This window comes from Erithacus rubecula, assembly GCF_903797595.1.
Source record: "Erithacus rubecula genome assembly, chromosome: 19".
Classification (NCBI taxonomy): domain Eukaryota; kingdom Metazoa; phylum Chordata; class Aves; order Passeriformes; family Muscicapidae; genus Erithacus; species Erithacus rubecula.
In genome coordinates, this window is record NC_136671.1 from 12,146,355 (window position 1) to 12,172,298 (window position 25,944).

Genomic DNA, 25,944 nt, shown 5'->3' on the forward strand with positions numbered 1-25,944 from the left:
CCATAACAATTAATTAGCTGAGTTAAAATTTAGCACAGGGTTTATGTGCCTATATTTTTTCAGAAAAATGCATATTCCGTTTACAAGCCCCTTTGGTAAAGTCAATATTGACTTTGCTTCTGAATTTCTGTTGCCATTTCCATCTAGGCTGTAGAGCTAAACCCTCTAATGAGAGTTTTCAGGCATTTTGGATCTAATTGCCTTATCTTAAGCTTCTTTTCACTGTTAATTCTGCCTTTATTGTTTCTTTGATACTGAAGACACATTCCTCTTCTTTTGGGCAGAATGGAGTGTTGCATTCTTAACCTTTTATTTCTGTTTAATAGCTAATGATTTAATAGCCAATTAATGAGACAATTCTTTGATCACTGGTCTAACATCATTATTTTCAGTTAAGACAGCAAATTGAAGCTAGATTAAATAAAAACAGGCTTCCACCCAGGCTCTTAAGTATTTATACAAAATGTGTTTCTCTGGGCAGCAACCTGATACTGCTCAGAGATGGGCAAAGAGATGAGCAAGAGATTTATTTGTGTGCCAGAGATGTGAATCCTCTCTGTTCTCAGTTTAATTACTTCCCAACGAGAGAATATTTCAGCCCCTTTTTTCAAAGCCTACCTAATTAGTGGTAAATAGAATAAAACCACTCAGTATTTTGTATTTTGGTATTTTTAGCATGATATGATCCTCAAAGGAATCTGATAGTGGGACTTGCTTTAGTTCATCCCAATCCCTGCTTCTTCCATTTGGACAAAAATCCCAATATTGGCCAAAATTCTACTGGAACTGGCTGCCCTCTAAAGTATTTTGATGGAAACATTCCTGTAAGTCAATGAAAGTCTCATGCTTATTCCATTATTTAAAAGGAACATTTAATGCTGTTGGCATTTGAGGGAAAAGATTGGCTTTATGATTAAGGCACTGAAATGCTGCTCAGCATTAATTTCCATATCTCTTGCTGATTTTCCTGTGTGACTGTGGGTAAATCACTCATTCCCCTTGGAATCTCACTTCCTTGTCTGCTAAGAAGGAGAGGAATTCATTCCTCTCCCCCCCTTCACCTGCATTTTATGGTTTCTAAAGCTTCCTCTGAATGGCCAAAATCCTCATCTTCACCTCATTAACCTCAGTGGTCTTCTGCCTCCTCTCTTCCAGGACTTCTCTCCCTGCTTTTCTTGCAAACCCTAAATAAATAAACCCTAAAATAATATATAAATAAATCAGGTTGTGAGGCTGAAAAGAAAGAACTGGTGGAAACTTGGCAGAAGTTGGTTGCAGGAGGTTTATTGCAGAAGGAAATGGACCCTGAGGGTTTTGGCATGGGCAGCCTTTAAAGCCAGAAGCTCCAGGCAAGGGTCATCCCTCCTCTGTGAAAATGCCTTTAAATACCTGAACTGCAGTAATTCCTCATGGAGGAAAATTCTGGAGACTCTGGAGTCTCATGGTAGTTGTAAACATGGCCATCAGCATCAAATGAAGAAATTCTAATGAGAACAGCTTCTTAGTCCAAATGTTTATCTCAGCAGTGTAAGTGAAAGCAAGACAGCTGCCCAATTAGTTCATCCTTCCATTAGTCATAATTCCATGTCCCCAGAAAGTGACTGATTGTTCCAATTAATCTCTGCAGTCACTCAGTGCCTTACACCATGGACTAATTTAACCTAATTTTTTTTGATTTTTGGTAGTTGAAAAGGGACTCAACAGGGAGTCAGGAGCCTGCCCTGCCCATTCCTGCCCACACATGGATGCAGCAGGACAGGCACAGGCACTGAGAACAATGCTGCTCAATAATACCCCAGCAACTCCATCTGTGCCAGGATGTGCCTTCCTTGTCATCTTCCTAGAGGAAAGCTCTTCAATGAATTATTTTTCACCTTTTCATAATTTCCTGTCTAATTATAATGAAAGAAAAATCCAAATCGTTCCTGCCCTCTGCTTTTCGAACACAAACCTTATCTTGAACTCCACATAATTAATGGTAAAACAATAGAAGACCTAATTTTCCTGGCAGCAGCCAGCCAGGCTTTATCTAATGTGCAGAAAAAACCAGTGTAACAAAGGCAGGAGAGGTAATAGCTGAGATAGATAAAATCTGAGGAGAGTTCTTCCCTCTCCCAGACAAAGCAGATGAGTGACTGAGGACCTTGTCCAACAGCCCTGGGCACAGACATCTCGAACTCCTGCACAAAAAGATCCACAGGCAAAAAACAAACAAGGAAATTGAGGGATTCTGAATTTTTGAGAACAATTCCTTGCTGGAGACTCAGAGCACATTCTGAGGACAATTTACAGAAAGAAGCCTGCAGTTGTTAAATACAACTATTTATGCAGCAGCTCTGAAAACAAAGCCAGAGCTTGTAATTTGCAAGTTCTGCAGCTGCTTTGCCATTAAAGTATGTGATCAAGAATGCAATGGACTTGTACATAAAGCAGAGCTAATCTTGCTGCTCCATCTATCACATTTTTGAGTAGCTATCACTGTATTACCTAACAGCTTTATTTTGTGGTCACTCGTGCAGAAATTACCTTCCTCCAGGAGGCCAAACTCCTTCTGGAAGCAGTGAAAATCCTCTCTGCTTGTTTATATGATGGATTTATTTTGGTGCCACTTGGCTTGTTGCACTATTAATATTGAACTGGATCTTATTTTCCAAGTGATCTTTTTCTTTGGTGGAGTGGTTCAGGGTTGGAGATGTGACTGCCCCAGAGCAGGGCCAGGCTGGGGCTGTGAGACCAGAAAATCTTCATTTGGTGAGTCCCTGTCCTTTTAACCTCATTCCTCAGCTGGACAGGAGAGTTTCTCAGGAGCCTTTTTGGGGCTGGAGAGTTCTGGTTTAGCTCTTTGCTCTGCTGTCCCTGTCTCAGCAGTGCCATGGCAATAACAGGGACACTCCTGTCCCACGAGGATTTATTGGCAAGAAAGAGTTGTCTTGTTTAACATCTTGCCTTTTGGATCTGCAGACAGATGTGCCTAAATTAGGGTGATAATGAATGATCATCGAGCTGTTTGCAATTCATCAAACTTAAAAATTAGAACTTCTTGTGATGTCTGGTTGTTTTGGACAAAATCCCCATTCCCTTTGTCCCCACAGAAAGTTCATCTTTATGAGTCATTAGGGATGGGCAGGAGAGCACATCTGATCACTCCACAATATGCCTGCTGTTGAATTAAGGATTTTGCTCTTTTTTGAAATAACAGAGGTTCTGACATCCAGGCCACCAGATTCTGCTAATTAGTTTTCTAGCTTGACAAAGGATGATCAGAACAGAGGACCACAGCCACCCACTGCATATTAAAGATTTAGCTTAAAACACTCTTGTCACACAGCAACAGGTGGGAATCTGCATTGTTTTAGGATTGTGCCAAGCTCAAACTTTGTGTTTGGAGTTATATTTGCACACAAACCAGCTCCATGTACAGCAATAACGATGCCAGCGAGGCAGTTGCACAAAATCACATATTGAGGAATTAATATTCTGTATACAGCACACGTTGCACACAGTTTATAGCAAAATATATGTGTGTGCCTTCCTGAAGCTATTTTTGAACACACACAAGTCTTCAAAGCCAGCTTGAGAAAAACAGTGTTTTGTCTGGGAGAAGGATTGGTTCAGAACAGACCACACCGACATGTGCAATTACACAGATTTCAGCAGAGATGCTTATGGTGCCTTCCAAGGCACCAGCTGCTACTTCAGAGGGAGAAAACAATTCCATGGCTTAGCATTTGGCTGCTCTGAGAGCAGAAATGCAAAGGGCACGGATCCCAATCCTGGGAAACAACCATTACCCAAAGCAGAGCATTGCTTAGGATAAACTCGGAATATTTTACACTAAGAAATGCACAGAGTAAATAAACAACTCAGTCTGGGCAAACAGTAAGTAGCTGTTGTAGGAAATGACAAACTTTTACAGGCTTTTTCTGCAGATTCTGTAGGACATGAACTCTGCTTTGTGAACTTCATCCTAGCTGGCCATTTAAATATTCTAATTGCAGCTGTGTGAACCTCATGATTCTGAGGTTTTTGCACCTCTTGAACTATCACAGTGCCTGGGCAAATTAATTCAGATTTCTGTTGTCATCCAAACCCCTGGGGCCAAGCTGTGCTCTCAGCTGAAGTCAGGAGAGTGTTTGACAGGCACTGGAGTGACAGAGGGCAGGATTTGCTCTTTTTTTGTGGTTTTTTTGGGTGAGCTCTTACAGCAGGTAAATTATCTGCCAGCTCTGGGATGAGAGCAAAGCTGAGGGAATTGGAATGGGCAGCACCCAGAGCTGTGAGAAATGTTCCACTCTTTAAAAATTTTTAAAGGTTTAATAGAAAGATCAAAGAGACAATAACAGTGGTGTGTGTAGCTTTAGATAGAGGAGCACTAGTTAACAATTCTTTTTAGCTATTTTTCTATTGTATTGGTCATAAATACATCATAAATATATATTTATGATGATTATCTATATTCAAAAAATCTTTTGAATTTGTTTACATATTCTAGGAATACTTGAGCTTGGTTTGACCCCTGATTTGTGCAGAAATTATTAACTGTGGTTTTTGGAGGGTTGTGTGTCACTTGCTCATAACAGCCTCTGGTTCCATAGTTTAGCAGCCAACAGTTATTGATTAAATCCTTTCTTTAAATGTTATCTAATTACAGACAGCTTTATTTATTTATATTTATTTATATTTCCACAAGTACTTTAACCAAAATCAGCTATTTCACAAATAAATCTGAGTTGTTCTTATAGTCAGTTAGTTAAAAAATAAAAGTATTAGTTATTATTTGAGAACTACAGTTACTTCTGTAAAAGTTAACATTGTAATGTACAACACATATTTTAATATTCTGTGAAAGCCAAAACTATTAATGATATATATATGTATATATTACACACTGTATATATAATATATACATATATGTACATATATACATGTGTATATGTGTGCATGTATACAATATATATACATATGTATGTATATATATATGTGTATATATAATATATAATATATTATATATAACATATCATATATAATATATGATATATAATATATAAAATATAATATATATTATATATTATATATAATATATATAATATACACTGTCCACAAACTAAAATATCTTCCATAAATGATGTTCTGGGAATACAAGCTACACAGGGGCCAGGGCACTGGCCACAAAAGTGGACAAATTATATTCCATCAAAAGAAGTTAAAAGTGATTGCAAACTCCACTATATCAAAAGAGTTGTGATTATTTGCCAGAAAAAGCACCTTCTGTTGGCAGTAACCAGCTCCCTTCCTCCTCTGTGGGTGAAGGCAGGCTTTTCCTTGCTGGGCTTTTAATTATTTATATTTTTGCATTCTCATGATGTGGAATTGGAATTGAGAGTGAAAGCTGGTTTGGTGTTCTTCATAGGATCAGGAACAGGAGGAGAATTAACACCTTTGAGTTGGGGAGTATCTGGGATTCTGAGGGGAATGGGGAAAACCCAGCATTGAAGAATAGCACTTAATGCTGGATTATTGAATCAGACAATTCATTAAATGAGGATGAAAGAACAAAGTGAAGTTATAAATGGATTTCTTTTTCCATTTGTCTGAAGTATGGAAGAGTTGCACTGGGTGGTTTTTCTCTTCTTCCCATTAATTGCACACTCCAGGGAGAGGATCCTGCAGCTGGAGCTGTGGCTTCAATGGTTAACAAAATGTCAGGATTTAGCATTTTGTTTTGTGCTGTCAATTACTGAATCTGATTTATACTCATGGCACTGTACCAAGACATTTACTCTAAGACTCCTTGAATTGCCAGAGTTGTTTCTGTGAGCCAAGCCAGGCTACTGGAGAAGGGTCTAGGTATATCTTTAAAAATACCAAAAGTGTTAAGCAGCAATTAAACTTTAAAGTGTTCAGCAAGAAGCTGAGGGGCAGATTTGGAACTCTGTGATGCTTGGCTGGGGAATTAAGCAGCATTCCACCGAATTCACTGTGAAAATGAATCACTTTTTGTTAATATTAAGTTGTTGAGTTTTGCTCCTTTGATGGATTTCTCCTGAGGAAAAGCACTGGAAGTGCTCCACGGTTCTGGAACAAGCAGGCATGGTGTTTGTGCTCAGTGACAGCACTCAGCTCTGGCAGTGCCATCCCCTGGAAAACAGCAGCCTCAGTCACCTTGGGGCTCCAGACAGCTGATCTGCTCTGGGATTTCACATTTGGGACAGCTCCCTTCACAAAGGAATGGAAAAACTTGGTTTCATTTAAAGATGTGGTAGTTTAGGTTGAAAACTAAATGTATGGTACAAAACCAGAGCCTGGCAGCAAAGGGGAGGCAGAAAGTGCAGGTGCATCCAAAGCTGTGGGTTTGGGTGTGCAGCCTGCAGGATGAAACCTCCCCCAGACACCAGCCTGGCCAAAATCCCCCGTCAGCCAGAGGGGAAAAATGAGAGACCTGAGCTGCTGCAATGTGAGAGAGGCTGAGCAATGAACATTTCCCTGATGGCACAGCTCTGGGTGTTTATTTGCTGGTTTATCCCTGCAGTGTGTGGGTGCAGGAGCTGCATGGGGCTGCTGCAATACAGACAATTGGGATTTCATCCTTTATTGAGTGCCTTGAGCAAACACCCAGCACAGCACTGGGGGCAGCAGCACCCAGGGAAGGGGATGGAGCTTGCAGGACTACCAGCAAGGGGATTCCTTTGTTCCTAGCAGGAAATGTTGGCTCCTATTTATATCATTTATTTATTTGCTCTTTTCCAATTGCTGCTCTGAGATTACTGTTAGGATTTAATTTGCAATCCCTCTCTGGTGGCTCTCAGGTTTCCTTCTGAAAACATAAGAGGAAATCCTTCAGACACACAGTTCTTCCTTAGATCTCTCACAATCAGCATTATGCACTGCAGAGCCAAATTAATGTATGCCCTTCCTTATTGTTTCCCTTCTGAATTCATTTCTTTCCATAAAGCCTCAGCAAGCACCAATTTTCCAAGTGAGTTTTTAATTGCCTGAGCTCAGCATGATTACTGTCTCACAATCTAGTTGCCATTTGATGCAATCAGTTATTCAGAATACAATAATCTTTATTTTTCCCTCAAAAAACTGAATGTTAGGTGGCCAGCTGATAACACTTGGCTGCAAAGGAACATGAAATTTTTGCAGTGCTGTGTGAGAAAATGCAACCTGTGGTTGTGAGGTCTTCCCCAGCCATGTGCATGGAGGTGATGTGAAGAACTTTTGTAAGATGGGGCACAAAGGAATTTATTATTGCAATGCAAAGAGCAGAGGCTGGAAGGAAGGGGAGATGGGAACACGGCGTGCTGGAGTGTTTCTCACTGCTGGGATGTTTGCTTTGAAAGGGCCTTTCAAGAGTACATGTTGCCAGGGGAGATTTTCTCTCCACATCTTTTATTACCACCCCACAAATAAAAGATTTCAAAACACCCATACTGGAAATCTGCAGACTTCAACAGTTCCTGCCACACAGAAGCTGGAGACTTTTAGATTTCCCCAATCTGCAGTGAGTTTAGCATGAGAGATGATGAGAGCGAAATGAGAAAATCCTTCCTTGGAGTAAATGCTTCACTGCTGTGTTTTTAAGCACATTTTGTGCACTATAAATGCCAAGCAAATGTTTTCAACATTGCTAAGTGAAGATCAGGATCTGAGGACAAAAAAGCAGGGACAAAGTGATGCTGAAGAAAGGAAGGGGTAGAAAGGAAACAGCAGCTGAAAATCCTTTATGCTCCTCACACCAAGGCTGTGTCCCCTTCTTGCAGCACCCCAGAGTCACCCCCTGTGCAATCTGCTGTAACTCCTTCCTATCTGTCTGTAAGAAGGAGCTCCTGCAGGGCACCAGGGATGGATTTTGGTCTCTCCATGGAAGGGGACACAGGGGGAAGCCCACTGGATCCTGCTCCATGACTGATGGGTGGGAGATCCAGCCAGGGAGCTGAGACCCCGAGAGCTCCTTTGTGCTGCCCCTGAGCCAAACCCCACTGTGGGGACATTCCTGTGGGCTCCATGCACTGGCACTCTGCTGTCCTAGCCTGTTTGTTTGTGCTGTTGGTGAGTTTGAAGTCTCCAGACAGACATTTGCTGGGACCTTCTGTTCCTCACAAACTCGACAGTGGCGCTCGTTCCGTCGCCTTATGTTATTATTGATATTTTCATCTTGTGTAACCAGTTCTGCTGAGGAAAAATATATCATTGCCAGCTCTGATCCCCTAGATTCTTGTAAGGAGATGCCTCCAGCTTTGTCCTGTTTGAGGAGTGCACAGATGGTTTTGTACAGGAGAAGGCTGCTGACCCTGTGTGAGTCAGGGATCCTGTTCAGTGACACTCCAGAGATCCTGAAGGGGGCTGCTGCTGCCTGTCTGTCAAATAATTCTGTTCCTGTCTGTCACTGGGAGCTCAGGAGGAGCAGCAAGCTCGGGGAAAAGCCTGGGGTACCTGAACATAAAGGTGATTCTAAATAAAGAAGGCTGGGATGAGACTGACAGGCAAGAAAAGAAATAAGGAGAAGAAACAGGAGGTGTCCTGAAAAGCAGGAATTTCACTGGAGCAGCTCATCCCTTCCTGGAATGTGTGTGCAGCCTTTCCTGAGCCCTGGGCTGTAGCTGCAGGCACTGGAGCAGGAGATACCCATGGGTACAATCTGTCACAACTGGGGTGGCTCTTTGACCTCTTAAGAAATTTATCCTTTGCACCAAACCCTTCTCAAGGCTCTTGGCAGCTCCTTTCAGGTGTGTGAGATGTCCCTCAAAATGCCACTGTGTTTTCCAGGCAGCACAGGAGCACAGAAGTGAGTTTTGGTTATTCTGGTTTGAATTAAGTATTTTCAGCATAATCCCCTTGAACCTGAGCATGAGGTGAAGTGCAGCATGGATGAGCATTGGAAGCAGAGAAGATGAGACTGGCAGGCAGAGAGAGTTTCTTAAAACTCCTGAGCCCTCCTTGAAATCCTGGCAAGAATAGGAAATTATCTCAGAATAATTATCTCAGAATAAGGTGAATGGGCATTTAAAAAATGTATGGCTTTTGGCAGCAAGTGTGGTTAAAATCCCAAAAAAAAAACCTTCACCAAACCCTCCTTTGCCACAGAAGTGGGAGATCAAGGCAAGAAACAATTTGAAGATTTCAGGATGAAATAGGAAGTGAAGCTGCAGAGGAGGAGATGACAGCTGTCCCAGCACAGCCTCAAAATGCACCTGCAGCACAAACATTGGGAAAAAAAAATTCCATGTGAAGAAAAACTTTAAAGAAGACAGGGAACATGAGTTTCTTACAGAAAATAAAGGCAAAATCTATTGAGGCTTCATTGCTGATTGCACAGTGCAAAAGCACAGGGCAGCACCTGCAGCAGGGAGGGATGCCTGGGATGCAAATGTTGCTCAGGATTTGTGCTCTGCTTGGGCAGAGATGTGGCTTGGATGGATGGGGGAGGAAGGGTCTCCAGAGAACAGCAGCACAAAGAGAAATTGTGCATTAATTAAGGAATTCAATCTGTTCCTCACGTTAACTGGTTCTCTTGTAGCTCTAGCAAGTAGGAGATGAAAGCAAGAGAGGGAGCTGGGGTGTCATGGGATGTCATTTCTGTGTCTGTGCATGGAATGTTCACATCTGGACTGCACCTCTGTGGCTGCTCTCTGATCATGTCCAAATTCAGATTAAATCTCTGCTATTTAACCAGTGTGGGTGGCAGCCCCAGCAAAGAATCACCTGGGACTGAGCCTGCAGCACATGGAAATCCAACTAATTTTTATCCAAATCCCACCTGGCCAATGCAGCTCATCCAGGTGCATTCACTGCTTACCTGGCTACACTCATTTCATTTTGATTTCCCATTCCTCTTCTTCCAGGCATTTCCAGCACAGGCTTTTCCTATCTTTTTTTCTAGGGATTTTTGATAAAGAAACATTTTTAATGACATCATTTCCTTTCCAAGCACACTCTGGAAACATTTTCTGTTTGTGTGGCATCTGTAAGTTTTCTGGTTAGGAAAGAGAATTCATCATTTCTAGTAAAAAAATCAGGTTTATAGGTTTTCTGTCATTCTGGGGATATATTTTTATGTCACACACAGCTTTTACATAAACTTCTTTTGTGATGAAGGTAGAAACCTTTTCCCACTCTTCCCTTATTTTTCTCTTCTTTCACTATTTTCCTGTCTCTACACAGCCCTAAGGGAAGATGTTGAAAAACAAAAGAAAAAAGAGAAAAACCCTAAAGTACAACAAAAAACTTAGGGCAGCACTCTGCAGTTTGTCACTTCCTTTTCATGCTTGAGTTGGCATTGTTGTTTCTGCCCAGATTTGAGGGGGAAACTGAAGAATTTTACAGATCTGCCTTGGCACTTAGACAGGGTTCATACAAGTCCATGGCAAAAAGACTGGCAGATAGGAAAGGCAACTCTTTGTAAATGGATTTTAACAGGGTGTTATTGGATGAGAGAGAAGCCCAGTCCATTGTGTCATAAAGGTTTGGGATCAAAAATGATCCAGTGAAAAGCACAGTGGAGGAGTCAGGCAGCTCTGCACTGATTTTTCTGATAATTCCATCTCTGCCTTTAACTGAAAGCCAATATTGAGGTATTGATTTCAGCAAGTCATGGTTTCCGAAGAACTCTGTGAAAAAAGGCAAATTTTGTGTCATGCAGAATGTGGCATTTTGATATTTGCTCTCACTGTGATTAGGGTTTTTAAAAGTTCTACTCAAAAGAGGAAAATGGTGAGGTTTGTTTTGTACCCTCATAGCCATGAGGTCTGCAGCTCCCAGCAGGATAATTTTGCTGTGATTTGGGGAGTTTTGGACCTGCCCCTTTTGAGCAAGACAAGGTCGACACAAGAGCTCCAGCCTGTCACTGCAAGAGGAAATAAAGGTGGGAGGTGTGAGTAAAGTATAAAGTAGAACAAAGAATAAAGTAAATTTAAGAGTAAAGAATAAAGAAATAATATAGGAAATAAAGAAATAATTTAAGAAAGAAAGAAATAATTTAAGAAATAAAGAAATAATTTAAGAAATAAAGAATAATTTCAGAAATAAAGAATGAAGTAAAATTTATTAAAAGGCCTTCAAAGGAGGAGATGTCAGGGTGCCCTGAGTCCTGCAGGCCTTTAGGATGGAGAGCCAGCATCAGTGACAGAAAATTCCCAATTTCAGTGCAGCTCATTCACTGCCAGCACTGCAGCAGCCAAACATTTGTATTACAGTTGCACCAGGCATTTGTAATTACATCTGTGCAATTGCATTTATAATTACGAATATATGTAATTATAAATAATTGTTTGTCATTATTAAGAAGCTCTGCTCTGCAGAGGCTGGGATGTGTTTCTTTCACCCTTGTTGGAGTTTGGATTTACTGGCAGAATGAAAGAGCAGAGCAGAGGTCAGCTGAGCTTTCCCTCCCCAGGGCTGTTCCTGCAGGATTTGTTCTGTTCCCTTTCCTGAGCAGGGAGCCTCTCCTAATGCTGATCCTCTCTCCATCCTGGATTACATGAACAAGGCAGCCCAGTCTCAGAACACCAGAGAAGAAAAGTAATTTTTTAAGTAAAGACTCTTGACATTCTCTCCAAATAATTCTATTGAAGCACTTGGCTGAGTTGATGCAGTTTAAAGGCTGCTTTTCTTGGCTGTCTGAAAGTCCCTTTTTTTCATTTTTTGCTAATTAATGGATTATTTGTTGCTCAGAGACTAAAAAACTAACTGGGAAGATTTATGAATGTCGATGCAGCACTGTCAGCACTGTCTAGGCATAGGACCAGAGTTCTCTTTACAAAACAAAAGTGTGCTGTTGTGTATTTAAGAGCTTTCTGGGGTTTTTTTTCTGGTTTTCAGTTGATCCTTTGGGATGAGGATGGTGTATCCTTGTGTTGCTGGGAGGAGATTAAAGGCTAGATTAGTGTGGCAAATATTCATGATTTAAGACATTCCTCTTAATGCAGTTAAGCTCCCAGGCTTTACAGCTCTCTGTCTGCTCTCGGGGGCTTTACAGGGCTGTTGTTACCACGGGTGGAATCCCTGGGGAAGGGATGCTCTGTGCCATGGAGGAGCAGCAGGTGAAGCTCCTTTTCCTTGAGGATCCCTCCAGGAGCAGCACAGGGAATGCTGTGGCAGCCTCCTCTTTGCTCCTGATGCCTGGAGAGGCTGGGCAGCTAAAGGAATAAAATAAAAATTATTAAAAAGTTTCAAAGGATTCACCTTGGGCAGTGCAAGAGCTTCAGCAGTTAGAGCTGATCTGGGTTTTCTCCAACAAATTTCTCCGTTTCCCTCTGTTAAAATTGAGTTGGGAAACTCGAAGGATATGCAGTACATGAAATTGAATGAAATGCATGTAATTGTGTCTTTTTCTTTAATTTCATGGAGCCTTAGATCTTAAATTTCAGTCACAGGGATTAGAGCCATGAATCATGAACACTAAGTTTACTTAGTGCTCAGAAAATTTCTTTTAAAGCCCGTTATTTCACAAAGAATGTTACATCTGATGCTGCCTGAGTATTTTCCCCTCTTACTGTCCTCACCCATCTGCAAATGATTCAGTTTATAACCCCATTTGTGTGAGCAATTCAGTTGGGGGAAAACAGAGAGGGGGGAAAAGCTCACCTTAGCTTTTAGCTCAGACATATGTGTTATTTTCACCTAATTAACAGCTTTTACAGAGCAGGTTCAGTGTTTGCAATTAGATGGGTGCAAGAGGGAGCTGGTACCATCTGCTGGGGTTTCACCACATAAACAGCTCTTAAGCCCTTCTGGGATAGCAGCTGATGAATATTAAGAATGTGGATGTTTACATAAACTAACAAGTGCTGGTAATGCCTTATCTGCACAAGTGGAAGGATCAAATGTTTAAGCCAATCCACCTCAGACAGCGTGTGCTTGGAATTTGTGCTGTGGGAGATGATTTATCTCAGTGCTGGGAATGGGGATGTCTGTGTGGAGATAGGCAGGTGTGGCTGGGGAGGATGCTGGCCCAGGACAGGCACTGAATGATGGAGACAAGACCAGCAGGAGCCAGGCTGGCACACGAGGCTGCTCTGAGCAAGCAGAAACTCGTGGAGCAAAAATGGGACTGACACAAGGAAGAAAGGAGATCCTGCTCCAAGCTCTGCTCTCGTTATCAACAAAAGTAGTGATTGAATGGGGAAAAAAAAAGTATTGCTGAAGCTTTCACTAAACACAAACTGTGCTGAGATTGAAATGAGTTGGAACTTAGTTGATGTGCACCTGCTCTGCTGCATGCTGGCAGTGGAACTGCTGCTCCATCAAGGGATAACTGCAGACTGTCCAAACAACTCGAAGTGTGACACAGCAGAGAACTTGAGCCTCCAAAACCACACTGCCTACACGACTTTGTTCCAGGTTTGTGTCACAGTTGGCTGTCACTGCAGCACAATAGACAGTGAAGTCCTCACAGCCTTGAAAACTCCTGGTCTGGGGCCAGTAAAGCAGCAGAAAGTCTCATTTACTTCAACAAGGGCTGGACCAAATTCCCAGGCAGGCTGTATCCCTCCCAGAGCCATCCCAGTCCTTTCACACATCAAAGCTGAGTGTGCTTCCCCACCCCACAGTGCTCACACCAACAGCACCAGCCACCTCTAGCATTTAGTCTTGGTCTCAGCAACATTTCTTGTCCTGCAGGGGAGGTGACATTGCTGGGGGACCAAGCACTGCCTGTCCCAGGTACCCTGAGCAAAGGGATTCTCATTTCTCTTCTCTTCTCTTCTCTTCTCTTCTCTTCTCTTCTCTTCTCTTCTCTTCTCTTCTCTTCTCTTCTCTTCTCTTCTCTTCTCTTCTCTTCTCTTCTCTTCTCTCTTCTCTCTTCTCTCTTCTCTCTTCTCTCTTCTCTTCTCTTCTCTTCTCTTCTCTTCTCTTCTCTTCTCTTCTCTTCTCTTCTCTTCTCTTCTCTTCTCTTCTCTTCTCTTCTCTTCTCTTCTCTTCTCTTCTCTTCTCTTCTCTTCTCTTCTCTTCTCTTCTCTTCTCTTCTCTTCTCTTCTCTTCTCTTCTCTTCTCTTCTCTTCTCTTCTCTTCTCTTCTCTTCTCTTCTCTTTTCTCTTCTCTCTTCTCTCTTCTCTTCCACCTAATGGAGCTGATCTCTCTTTCTCAGTCTGCACATGGTGATGAGAAACCAGTGGGCAGAGCAGAAACAGTAACTTTTAATTCCAGCCGAATTCCTCAATTTGATTTTTTTGTGGGAAAAGTGCAATTAAAAGCTCAGCTGATGGGTAAAGGATCTCGTTACTGAAGCAGAGAACATTCTGGCAGCCCCCATGTGCTGCTTTAGCTGCCCCTCACTTGCTTTCAGTATTTCCTCTCCATAATAAGGAGGAAACACTGGAGCATCTGCTCAGCTCAGTGGTTGTTGCTGAGCTGGAATTCAGCAGCAGGCTGGAGTGTGAGTGCACACCCACCTGCCCCTCTCTGTGCCCTCTCCAAACTTCTCTCCAGCAGGAATGGGGCTGGGAAGAGAAGGGGAGCAGCTGCTCTGCACCTGGGACTGGAATCCTGGCACATCTCAAGGCTTGTTTAATAATTTTGCACAGATCAACAGTTTTTGAATAGCACACACTCCACTCCGTTCAGCAGGTTTTGAAACTCTCATCGTGCATTCATGGATCACTGCACCTTTTCTAAGCCTCAGCAATTGTCTGCATTGTTAAACCCAAATGTTAATGTCTGCCATGCTGGCCTTGCCTCTAGTTCAGTGCATTTCAATGGGGGTTAAATGCTAAAATCACTCTAAAACTTCCAACACCCATTCACATCATCACAGGCTCTACCTGGGCTCATCTCCCTCCTCCCCCAATTTTCTGCTTCTGTGTCAGTAACTCTGGTCCCATTTGGTCTCCTGGTTACTCTGTGTAATTGCTGCTCCCCTCCACAAACACTGCTCAGACCATCCAGGTGTTCTGCTCTCTTCAACACACAGCACTTCAGTAAATTATCTGGTTTTCCAGATCTCTGCTTTCCTGGATGAAGGACTTTCCTTTCAGTCTTATTCTAACTCCTTGTTCCAGTCAGGGCTGGGTGTAAATCACAAATAAAGAAATTAATAATAAATAAATAACTTTGTGCCCTGCCAGAAGAGCTCATCAGGACAGGGTGAAGTTCTGGCTGTATCTGGGATGTTCTTGCAGCCCCCTACAGCCACGGGGGTTATTTGGGGGGCTTTAAGCTGGGTCTGTGTGTTAAACTCCCTCCATCTCTCACTGGCAGGGCGATTCCCAGGCTGTGCTTGTGTCTCTTTTAGAGTCACTCAAAGTCCAGATAGGAATTTTGGATCTCCTGCTTTACTCCTTTAGAACAATAAATCTGGGAAGAAAAACCATTCCAAAATGATAATTTCAAAATGCCCTGGACTTCCCAATGGATTTGATTGTGTAATTTTGGAAATGCCAAGTAACCAGTGAAACTCTGACCTCTGTGGATCATCCTCCATTGATTTCAGCAGTTTTAAGACCAAGTCTTTGGTAATTAAGAACAGAACAGAGGTATTTGAGAATAACCAACCCACCAGAGCCCAGTTGTGCTGACAGATTTTGTGGCCAGCCTGTTTTTACAGGACACCACAGTGCTCGGGGGGCTGAACAAACTTCCCTGCCTCAATCCCAATTTCCCCAGACAGCCAGATTAGGGACACCTCTTGTTTCAGTGCAAAGTATGTGATTTAATTCTTGGTGGATGTTGCAATTAAAGACTACTTAAGATGAAGAACACTGGAACTGCTTCAGGCTGATATGACATATCTCATTTTTTACCTTTTCTCCAGTGAAAGCTGGTGGTAGGGAGGGGGAAACAATTCCAATCCTGTTTGTTAGTGTAGATAATGGACTGCTATGAGTCAGGCAGTTTCTATCCTGTTCCTGTGTAACATTATTATTCAATGATAAGATGAAAAACAAACACATATCAAATACATGGGATGGGGAATACTCGACTTAAACTCTTACTATCATTTCTAAGTAGGAAAGAAACCTTAGAATATATCTATGTATCTCAGGGGATTCCTAAAGCCTACACTTCTATCTGAAACTACAGCAGCTATTTCAGAGAGCAGTACTTGGAGAACTGATTTGCCAATAAAAACAAATTAACGGGGAAAGAATGTTTCAAAAATGACACTTCCAAGCCTATTCTGCACATGTGGAAGATTAAAAGGGAATAAAACTTTGTGGTTTATTAGCTTGAATTCCAGCATCATGTCATTTGCCATCCTTTACTCTGTATCTTCTTAATCTACCATTTGCCTCAAATTGCTTGCAGACAATATCTGCAGACCCCAGTGCACAAGATGAGCTGGGGCAGAGGGAGGCAGGATTGGGAGAATTATCTGCATGGAAATAATCTGGGTTTGTGGGAGAGAGAGAGAGATCCAGGGCTTGGAGCCAGGGTGGAGGTGCCAGGCCACACACCTGGAATGGGACAGGGTGTTGGTCAACCTTAGAAAGAACTGGAATTCCAATAGGACAGGGTGTTGGTCATCCTTGGAAAGAACTGGAATTCCAACAGGACAATGAGTTTGTCATCCCTGGGAAGAACTGGAGGTAAAATGGGACAGTGTGTTTGTCAACTTTAGAAAGAACTGGAATTCCAACAGGACACTGTGTTTGTCATGTTTGGTACAACTGGAATTCTAACAAGACACTGTGTTTGTCATCCTTGGGCAGAACTGCCATTCAAACGTGGCAAATTCGTTTTAATTTTAAAAGGGTAACAAAATCTAATGAAAAATTCTGCTTTTATCACTCAACACATGAATATGTGTGAGTCCTGTGCACTGGATAATTGTCGTCATGATAAAACACACAGCTGCAGCCAAAACAAGAAGCCTGACATTTATTAGACTGACTGCTGTCAGGCATAATTCTGAATTTAAATAAACCCTGCATTTCTTATCTGAAAAGGGTTTGGGAATACCCTTTGTGTTGTCTCAAGACATGAGGCACATTTTTCTGTCCTTGTTGGTGTAGGAGAGACTGCAGGTGCAGAAGAGGACAGGAGCCAGGGAAGGTGTGGGATTAAGCAGCTCTTTGGTAGAGGGATAAATAAAAGGATGGGAAGAATAATCCTCCTTTTTATCTTCAACTATTACTCAAAACACCAGGCCAGATTCCTCAGGCTGGGGAAGTGATTTCAGAGATTTCTGTGATTTCTAAAGCAAAAATAGCAGTAATAAAAATAAAGTAGAAAATTATCCAAACCTGAAAAAAGTACAATCCAGCCATTCTTCAGCCATTTTAAAACTCATAGTGAAAGGGTTTGAAGGAGCAAGAAAACAGCTCAGCAAGTCCCTCCTAATGTGGGAACAACAATGCCAGGAACAATTTTTTCCCCACTGAAAAGGTGGGAAAGGCAGAGTTCAGGAAACAACCACAAAATCACAACTGTGAGATTGTTATGAGAATGAGCTGTTCACTCTCAGCACCATTCTCTATAATCTCACTACAATTGCTCTCTTTACAGCCCCAGGCACAATAATGAGCCTTTGAACCCCCCACTTTGTGTGCAAGGCTGTGCCCTGTGAAAATCTGTGAAATTTGTGGGTGGAGGTGGCTGCAGCCAGACCCTCTGGGCTCCTGTGCTGGCCATCAGGAGTGGCTCTGTCAGGCAGGCAAGGGATGGGAAATGAATGAGAAAAATCAGGGTTACAGCTCTGGAGCCTGCACACACACCCCACTGAACTCAGGCGGTTTTAAAGACAAGGAGGTCTTGACTCCAAGCAAAAACCTCCTCTTGTAAATCCAGTATTTCTCAAGCACTGCTGAAGGCTCTTTTGGCAGCAAGCACCTCTTTTCAAGGGTGAGTTTGAACTCCAAATTTAAATCATCTGGGGACCTGACTGGATAACCAAATGGCTGAGTTTTTTAGGTGAAAAGACTCTGTGTTAGACCAAACTCTGATACATGTGGTGTATACCCCAGCTTTCTTTAAATGGATTGTAAAATTAGCAAAATCCCTTTGGGGATTGTGTCAGAAATTCACAGGTGAAAAGTGTCACAGGACAGCTCTGCACTGTGCTTGGTTTCACACAACCTCTTAGTCACTGTTGCTTTGCACTGAATAAATTAGAATTTATTCCTTTGGGTAGGAGTTTTTTCTTTATCTTTCATTATCCATGTCCATACACAGATGTATGTAAATATCAGTGAGGAGTGTTTGCCTGAAGGTGGAAAAAGATGAGCTTGGAGATGAGGTGTGGGCTGGGATATCCTGAGGTGCTGAGGACTGGAGGTGATGCTGCTGTGGCCATGTCTCCTGCTCTCCCCTCCCACACAAGAGAGTGAGGAGGAAAATTGTTGTGCCCAGCAGGGTTTCAGCATGACCAAAAACCTCCTAAATAATAAACAGCCACGAGGACTGTGGTGTCTTGTCTCCTGTGAGGGTGACCTGCAAGCTGGGGGCAAGGTCTCAGTTTGGGAGCAGAGATGAGCCATGAGCAGGCATCTCTTGTTTTCCTGTCAGTCCACACTCCCTCTGTTTTACCTGTCACCCAAAGGGTGCAGAAACCTTTGTGACCTGAGCATCAAATGGTTTCCCAATTACTCCTCCTGAGCTGCTGTCTTCCTCTCTCCTGGATTAGCCTAAAATGAGGAGGCTGTCACAGACTGTACAGGGCAAATTGTGCTTTTTTGCAATTACTTGTGGGGGTTGGAGCCAACACACCTGCATCAAAGCCCAGAGAGGTTAATTGAGCTCTCTTTCTCTTGACCTGCATATGGGGGCACAGGGTGGCTGGGCTGCTCCCCTGCAAACTCTCTCAAACACTTTTTGGGGCTGACAGACTGCTTGAACAGCCTTGCTCCGTGCATTTTACAAGACAGGGTGGCATCCCAAGCTCTTGCTGATTCTTCTCACTGTGCAGTGTTTGCAGGAGAGATTTAAGAGCCTTTCCCTTCTTTGTTCCTTCAGCAGCAGCTTGGAAGGATTCAGTGTGAAAGTCACTGCTAAGGCAGCTGTGCCCCATGGCAAACCTGAGCTCGTTCTAATGGGAACAGGCAGAGATTCCCCAAAGGGGAATTGGACCAGTTCCTCTCCAGCAGCATCAGCAGGCACCCCTGAGAGCCAGAGTGTGGCTGGGAAAGCATGGAGGGGGTTTAAAAGGGAGGAAGTGCAATGGGACAATGCTGTAGGTTGTTGTTGGATACTGCTGGGAACCAGGGAAAAGCAGCCTGGAAGCCTTGGGTTTCTCAGCCTTCATAAGGACAAGAAATTACAACAATGATTTTGCACCTGCAGGGTGTGTGAGAGCCATGAGAGTGTCTGGTGCTGTTTTGCATAAAGCATGATTTCAAAGAGGTGTTGCTTTCTTGGACCAATGAGTCTTTTCTATTCTGTTTTGCACAAACTACCCTATATAAGTGCAGTGTTTCTCTAAATAAAGCTCTCTTCTGCTTCTCCATTGCATGAGGAATGCACTGTCCTCTTTGCTGCTGTCCTATAGCCCAAAATGCAGCACCAGGTCACTGCCAGGGAGTTCAGTGAGCCCCAAACCCCAGGAGAGCCTCATCCCTCCCCAGAGCAGTGGAGTCACAGCTCCCACCATGGAATCAGCTCTTTGTCCTGGGGCTGGAGTGGGCTCCAAGTGAAAAACGAGTGCTGGGCATTTTCTATCCATGCTCAAGGTTCTTGTTTTCCTTCAGATAAGCCAAGTCTACTTTCCAGCAAAGTCTTCTTTCTTCTTTCTAGCAAAGTCTACTTTGTCCAAGTCTACTTTCCAGCACCAGCTGGAGTGAGGTTAGTGAAAGAAACGTGGCAGTAATTAAATATGTGAGAGTGAAACTGAGGCTTCCTCGTGAGCTTTAGTCTAAAATGCTTTATCATGGCTGGATTTTCCTTTGAAATATCTGATATGCTTGAACTTGACAGAGTAAACTCAAAACCCAGATAAAGAACTGAAACAATGGCTCCCTTCAAGTTTTCTTATGCAGGCTGGGTTTTTTTCTGGGAGATACACTTCAGAGAATCCTGAGCTCTGAATGCTCCAAAGGACCACTGGGTGAACTGTTGCATAGTTATATATCCTGCTGTGTACTTAGCTTTTGGTCAGTATATAAATGACTGGATGTCTCTGTCTAGACATAAAATCTGTGAAATTTGTAAGCCTAGACTGATATTTTTATAGCTACAATTAATGTCCATCTTTCAGTTCCCTAATTTAGCACCTTTCTTGCCTGCTGACAAGAACATTTGATGCAGCAAGAAGAGAATCTGAAAAATTAGCTCTGTCTTGTCAGATATTAGTTATTCCCCTGATCCAGCCTTGATGTTTATCCCTCCCTCTTTGAGTTTTCTTAATTATTTCTGTCTTGTATTAATTCTCACATAACTCCCTAGATGTAAGCTTTATGGTTTAGAGTCTCAACTGCTCATTCAATTAATGGGCTTGCTTAATGTGCTTAAACTTTCAGAGACACTCATGACACATTATGAGGGAGGGAAAAAAAGATTCCAAGTATGCTCCATCTCATTTGTGGTACTCCTGAGCCTGAAGCCCATTTTAAACTCTTTATCAGATTATCTAGATTTATTATTTTTATATTCTTGTGCTCATTAAGCATTTATGTGGGGGAGTATTCTCTCCAGAAGAGTGACTTCGTTTCCTTTGCCCCATCCCTCATCACCTGGCTTAGCCCCTTTGTAAATGAGCAATTGAGGTTTCAGGCCATTGAGAAGGATCTGACTTGAAAATGGCAAATATGGAAGGACAGATCTTTTACTCCATATCTGAATATCGTGTAGTTTTTGAGCAAAACAAAGCATCTGCCAGAGATTTTCTCTAATTTTTCTTGGCTCCGTAACTCCTAATCCCTGTTAATATCTGAAAAGATTTGAGGTAGGTTTGCAGAGGGAGCCCAACCTGTGTTTCAGCATAATTCCCACTGAAGCCTCCATGAGTTACCTCAGTAATTCCAGGAAAGGAGAACTTAAACACGAGTTCAGGGGGGACCCCTCTGGGTCTGGGTGCCAGAGCCTTGTACAGAGTGACACAGAGCAGTCCTGCCAGGAGAACAGAGTGATTCAGGAACACAGCACATCACCAGCTGTGGCTTTCAGAGATAAAACCACACTGCATGCACTCTGGGAAATTATTACCTCCCTCTCTTCAAACAGAATGCAGACCATGTACAGATAAAATAATGTACACATGCAGCTGTTTAACTCATGTTACACATGTATATAAACATGAATATTGTACATGAATAAATACATGAGTGCTCTACATGGCTGTGTGTTTGTGTATATAACCTACAACTACACACACATATTTATAAATATATTAGAAACCCCTTCCTCACAAAGGAATCCTGTCTTCCAAGATGCAGATTGAATTAGCTGCAACATCATGGTTTTATATAAATAAGATCTGTGCTGAGGACCTTGATTTTGTGCCAGAAGATCCTGGAACCCAGAGGGCAGAGGAGTTGTAGTACACAGCCCACACACTCGTTTCAGCAGTGATTTCATGGAATGCCACGAAGCAACCATGAATACATTTTGTTAAAACAATTACTGAGAAGTTCTAAAAAATAATGCTTCTGCTGCACTTCTGCTCATGAGCCATAAGGGGATCTTTGTCTTTTAGCATTACAGTGCTCAAGGAAAAGGGAAAGGATTCTGGTTTATGGTTCTGAGTCAGTCTTTTTCTTACTAACATATGGCCCCATTTCTTCCTGGTTCTTTAAGCAAGTTGTAAACATAAACGTTGATGCACATGGAGCTTGATTCATGAAGAGTTTAATTTGCCTAATATAAAAGATTCACACAGGTTATATAACATCATTAAATTATTTTTGTAGTTGGAGTAGTATCCTTTGAGGAAAGCACAACTCTTTCCCTGGGGTCCCTTTATCACTGCTTCTAATTAGAAAACTGGAAATGCAATATGCATGACTTACATTTGCAGTGTTGTCTCAGGACTGATGTATCACCCTTGTTCTTCCTCAGGAACTTTTATTCCTTTCCTAATTTTTTAATATATTTTTTTAAGGTTTCTGACAGCTGTGACTCCATCTTCGTGAATGGCAAGGAAATGAAGAGCAAAGTGGATACCATTGTTAACTTCACTTATCAGCATTTCACCACCCAGCTGGAGGTGACAGTCTGGGTTCCCAGGCTCCCTCTGCAGATCGAGATCTCTGACACAGAGCTCAGCCAGATCAAAGGCTGGAGGATTCCTGTCACCTCCAACAAAAGGTATGTCCCTCTGCTTTTAGAACATTTCTGGAGCATTCCTCACAACCCAAACTCTCCTGGCTCTGCAGTCTGCCTCAGCCTTCATTAAAACATCCAAAAGTCGCTGTGTTTGTCCTGGTCTGTGCAGTTTGAAAGTCATTAATCAATTCCACACAATCCCAAGCTGAGGGAAAGGACCTGAAGCTCTCCTGCTGCTGTGACACAACCCTGTGTGTGTGAGAGCTCAATTCCTGCTGCTGTGAAATAACAATACCAAAGAACAGAGCCCAGGGAGGGTTCAGGTGTCTGGGAGCAGGTGCCCAGTCCAGGTCTCCTCCAACCCAAAACTTCTGTGATTCCATGACTTGGGGTGGTTGTTCAGGCTGTGCAGGTGCACTCAGCAGCAGACCTGGCTGATGCATTACTTAGCAGCTCTGAATTAAGGAACAACTCCTCAAGACAGGAAAAAGTGGACAGGAAAAAAAGGAGGGGAAAGAGAATGGGGATTTGCAGCTCTGATCCCATCGTTCTCTACTGAAAATGCCCATTCTGTAATAACCATCATTTGCACAATTTGCAATATTAAGAACTTCCAGGGATGCTGCTGTGTTGGTGGGGAAAAGTTCAGGTTTCTAACCCATGGAAAAAGCCTTGCTGGCAGCAGCAGGTGCAGTGCTGAGCTGTGGCATTTCCACAGTCTCTCCAGTGCCAGGAGAACATCTCAGCTTCTGAAGAGCCCAAGCAGCAGAGGAGGAGAATTACCCAGCACTTTGTAGGACAATAGGACACAATTTGCACAATAGCCAGAGCATTCCAGAGAAGGGCAATGCTCTCCTGATTATGAGGATGTTTTTTTGGCTATGACAGAAGAGGTGATGAGAATCTGGCACGAGAGAAATCAGCGTGTTTGCCCCAGTGGCAGCTGTTTGAGGCTGGTGAGGAATGAAGGGATTTGAGCTGACTGCTTCAATCTCCACTGCACTTTCCCTCTGCTGCCTGTACTGTCCCACCCTGGGGCACAGATCCTGCTGGTGGCAAAGGGGATTTTGCTGCAGGATCAGGCTGGTGTTTATTGCAGGAGCAGACATCCAGCCCTGCTTAGTTAAAACCATTCCAGGCAGAGCTGGAAATGTCCCCCCTGGTGTCTCCCTCTGATTTATTTGGCCAGCTGAAATGAAGGCATTGCTCTGAGAGCTGCTCTGCCTGCAAGCTGCAAGATTTGCAGAGTTTTTGCTGCAAAGCATTTGCTGCTGCTTGGGTTGCACTGGAGCTGCTGGCATAGGTCCTGCAGACATTTCCCACGAAGCAGGGAGAAAAATTTGGACACTGTGCCATCCCCCTGGAAGGTCCATGCCCACCTGAAAGCAAAGGTTTCCACAGGAAATAAATGATCTCTTGTTTTATTGGCTGTTCATGTGGGTTTTTTAACTTTGCAGGGCTATTCTGAATCAATAGTTCAGAGCCAGAATTAGTTGTGCTCACTCTGACATTTACTTTGCACATAAGGTTTTTACATTTCCTTTATTTTTAGATTTGGGTGGTTTTTACCAGAGATTTAGTGGCTTTTTGCTTTGGTTCTTTTTTATTATTATGACTTTTCTCTTTACTTTTTAATCTGCTTATACCTCCACCTCCTGTGTGTTTCCCAAAATCCTAAACATGGGGGAGTTTTTATGAGTTTTTAAGTGGTCAGCTGAAGCACTCAAGACATTTGGACTGCAGTCAGGAGCTGTAGGTTTGAGAGTGAGCAGAGTGCTTTTATCTTTGCAGAAACCCCAAATCCAAGCTTTTCCCAGCAGGTGAAGCCATAGCATTGTGTTGTTTCAACTTCACCTTCATGTAAGAGCCAATATCGGCAATTTGCATGAGGTTTTTGATATCTGTCCTTGAAGGAAACTCAATAATTCTTTTCAAACTCCCTGACAAGAGGCTTAGGCAGCCTTAAACTTAGTCCAAAAATCAACTCTGAAACTCTGTCACTGTTCTGGGCACAGCAGGATTGCAGAGTGGCTTCTTCATAGCTCACCTCACCACAAACAGAATAATTTCCCACTTTGCTCCTGTCCTGCAGGGCTGGTGTCCTCACACCACTCCTTGTCTTCTCAGCAGGAACTAAGCATTGCTATAAAGTTATTTATCAATACAGAGCAGGTGAAATGTTGTTGTGCTTTCATAGAGATTGCTGAAGTGTCTCTGCACAATCTCCAAACCTTTTTCCATCTCCTCTGGCTGCCCCATTCCCACACCCTGCTCCACTTGTCTGAGGGGCTGAGCCAGATGGCAAAACAGAGCTGGGTTTACAAAAACCTTTTAAATGGTTTTAGTGGTGCTGTTAACAAAAGCAACGTTTGTGCATCAGCATAGCTGTTCCTCATCTGAATAAAGCTGCTCTCTCAGACCTGAGCAAGGGTTTATATGCCCCAGATCACATCTGCTCCTTCCAGGGATGGTGGTTGAGCCAATAAATGTCTTGTTTCTCCCTATAAACCCTGCCATGTTTGTAGTTGTAAAATACTTGTGATTACAGACATGTTTGCTTATCTGTCTTCCTGAATTATTTCCACAAAGCAATGGAGAAAATGGGATTTTTACAAAACTTTTGCAAACACCCCATGCACACTTTGAACTGTGTTGGTTTTTGGCTGGTCTGAACTTCTGCAAGAGCAGGAATTGTTGGAGAACAGAAAGGAAAAGACAGGCTGGTTTTATGCCAGAAACTGGAAAAAACCCAAGTGATCTCCCCTGTGTAAGAGCAGCAACACAATTTACCAGATCAGCCTGTGAATATATGGCAAATCTTTGATTATCAAGAGGAGAACCTGATCCCTGGCAAGGGCTGCTGCAGATAGGAAGAGCCTCCCTTGGCAGGTGAAATTCAGCTCCACAATCCTCTCCTGGCTGATGCAGGGAAAGTGATGCTTGAGCCAGCACAGGCTGCACAAACCCCAGCCTCAGCAAACAAGAGGTGTATATTTAAATTAAAGTCAAATATTAGAGTGTAGAAGAGGTGCAGGTAGATTCTGCTAGTCTAACAAGAACATTTATTTCTATTCCTCCTGCATCTGCAAAATAATTACCTTCTTCTTGAGGTTCCTGCACACATATTTACATGGCCTGAGTGGCTTCAGCTTGCATTAATAAGAATTGCATGGCTAAACTCTCACAAGAACAAGCTGGAAATTTAATTTCAGTAAATATTTGCAGCTGGGATAGGATATTGTTTTCAGGAGGCTCCCAACACCACAGGCAGAGTTTATTGGGATTTGACCAGCTCTGCTTTGGTCCTGTCCAGTTCTGGAGACAAAAGCAGGACAAAATAAAGTTTAGTTGAACCCTCAGTGAGTGCTGAAGTAAAGCTGTACTTGAAGGCAAATTAAGTGACACTGGATTCAAACCATTCCATTTGTGGGGAACAGCATCTGCACAAGGCTGGAACAAGCTGTAAATTTGCTCCTTTAGTTAATTGACTTTAATATCCTTTGGAGATAAGGCCTAGGAGATTTTGGTTAATAGGTAGGCTGTATTTTCAAATCTGTAAAAGTACCAAATTACATTTCATCCTGAACTGAGTGGAGTTATGTGCAGTTTATTTCTGTAGCTTCCACTAAATCAACTTCTAGTGGTTTGCAATTTGTATCTGAGAGAGATTTTTTTTTTCAATTAGGGGTGTTGCAAATGTTTTTTAAATATACAACTCCTTGTAATGAGTATTTCAAATCCAAACCCAGCAAAACTGATTTCTTTGGGTTTTTTTTTTTTTTTTTTTCCAACAGAAAATTAGCATCTGGCCCA

The 25,944-nt window shown here is 42.6% G+C and overlaps 1 protein-coding gene across 1 annotated transcript in view; it reads left to right on the plus strand.

Annotated features, from left to right (window-relative positions):
* TMEM132B (transmembrane protein 132B) overlaps positions 1-25,944 on the plus strand; it is a 199,741-nt gene that overhangs the window by 166,578 nt on the left and 7,219 nt on the right. Inside the window, 1 exon segment of the mRNA XM_079322103.1 lies at positions 21,968-22,173. Coding sequence (XP_079178229.1) covers positions 21,968-22,173 — 206 coding nt within the window.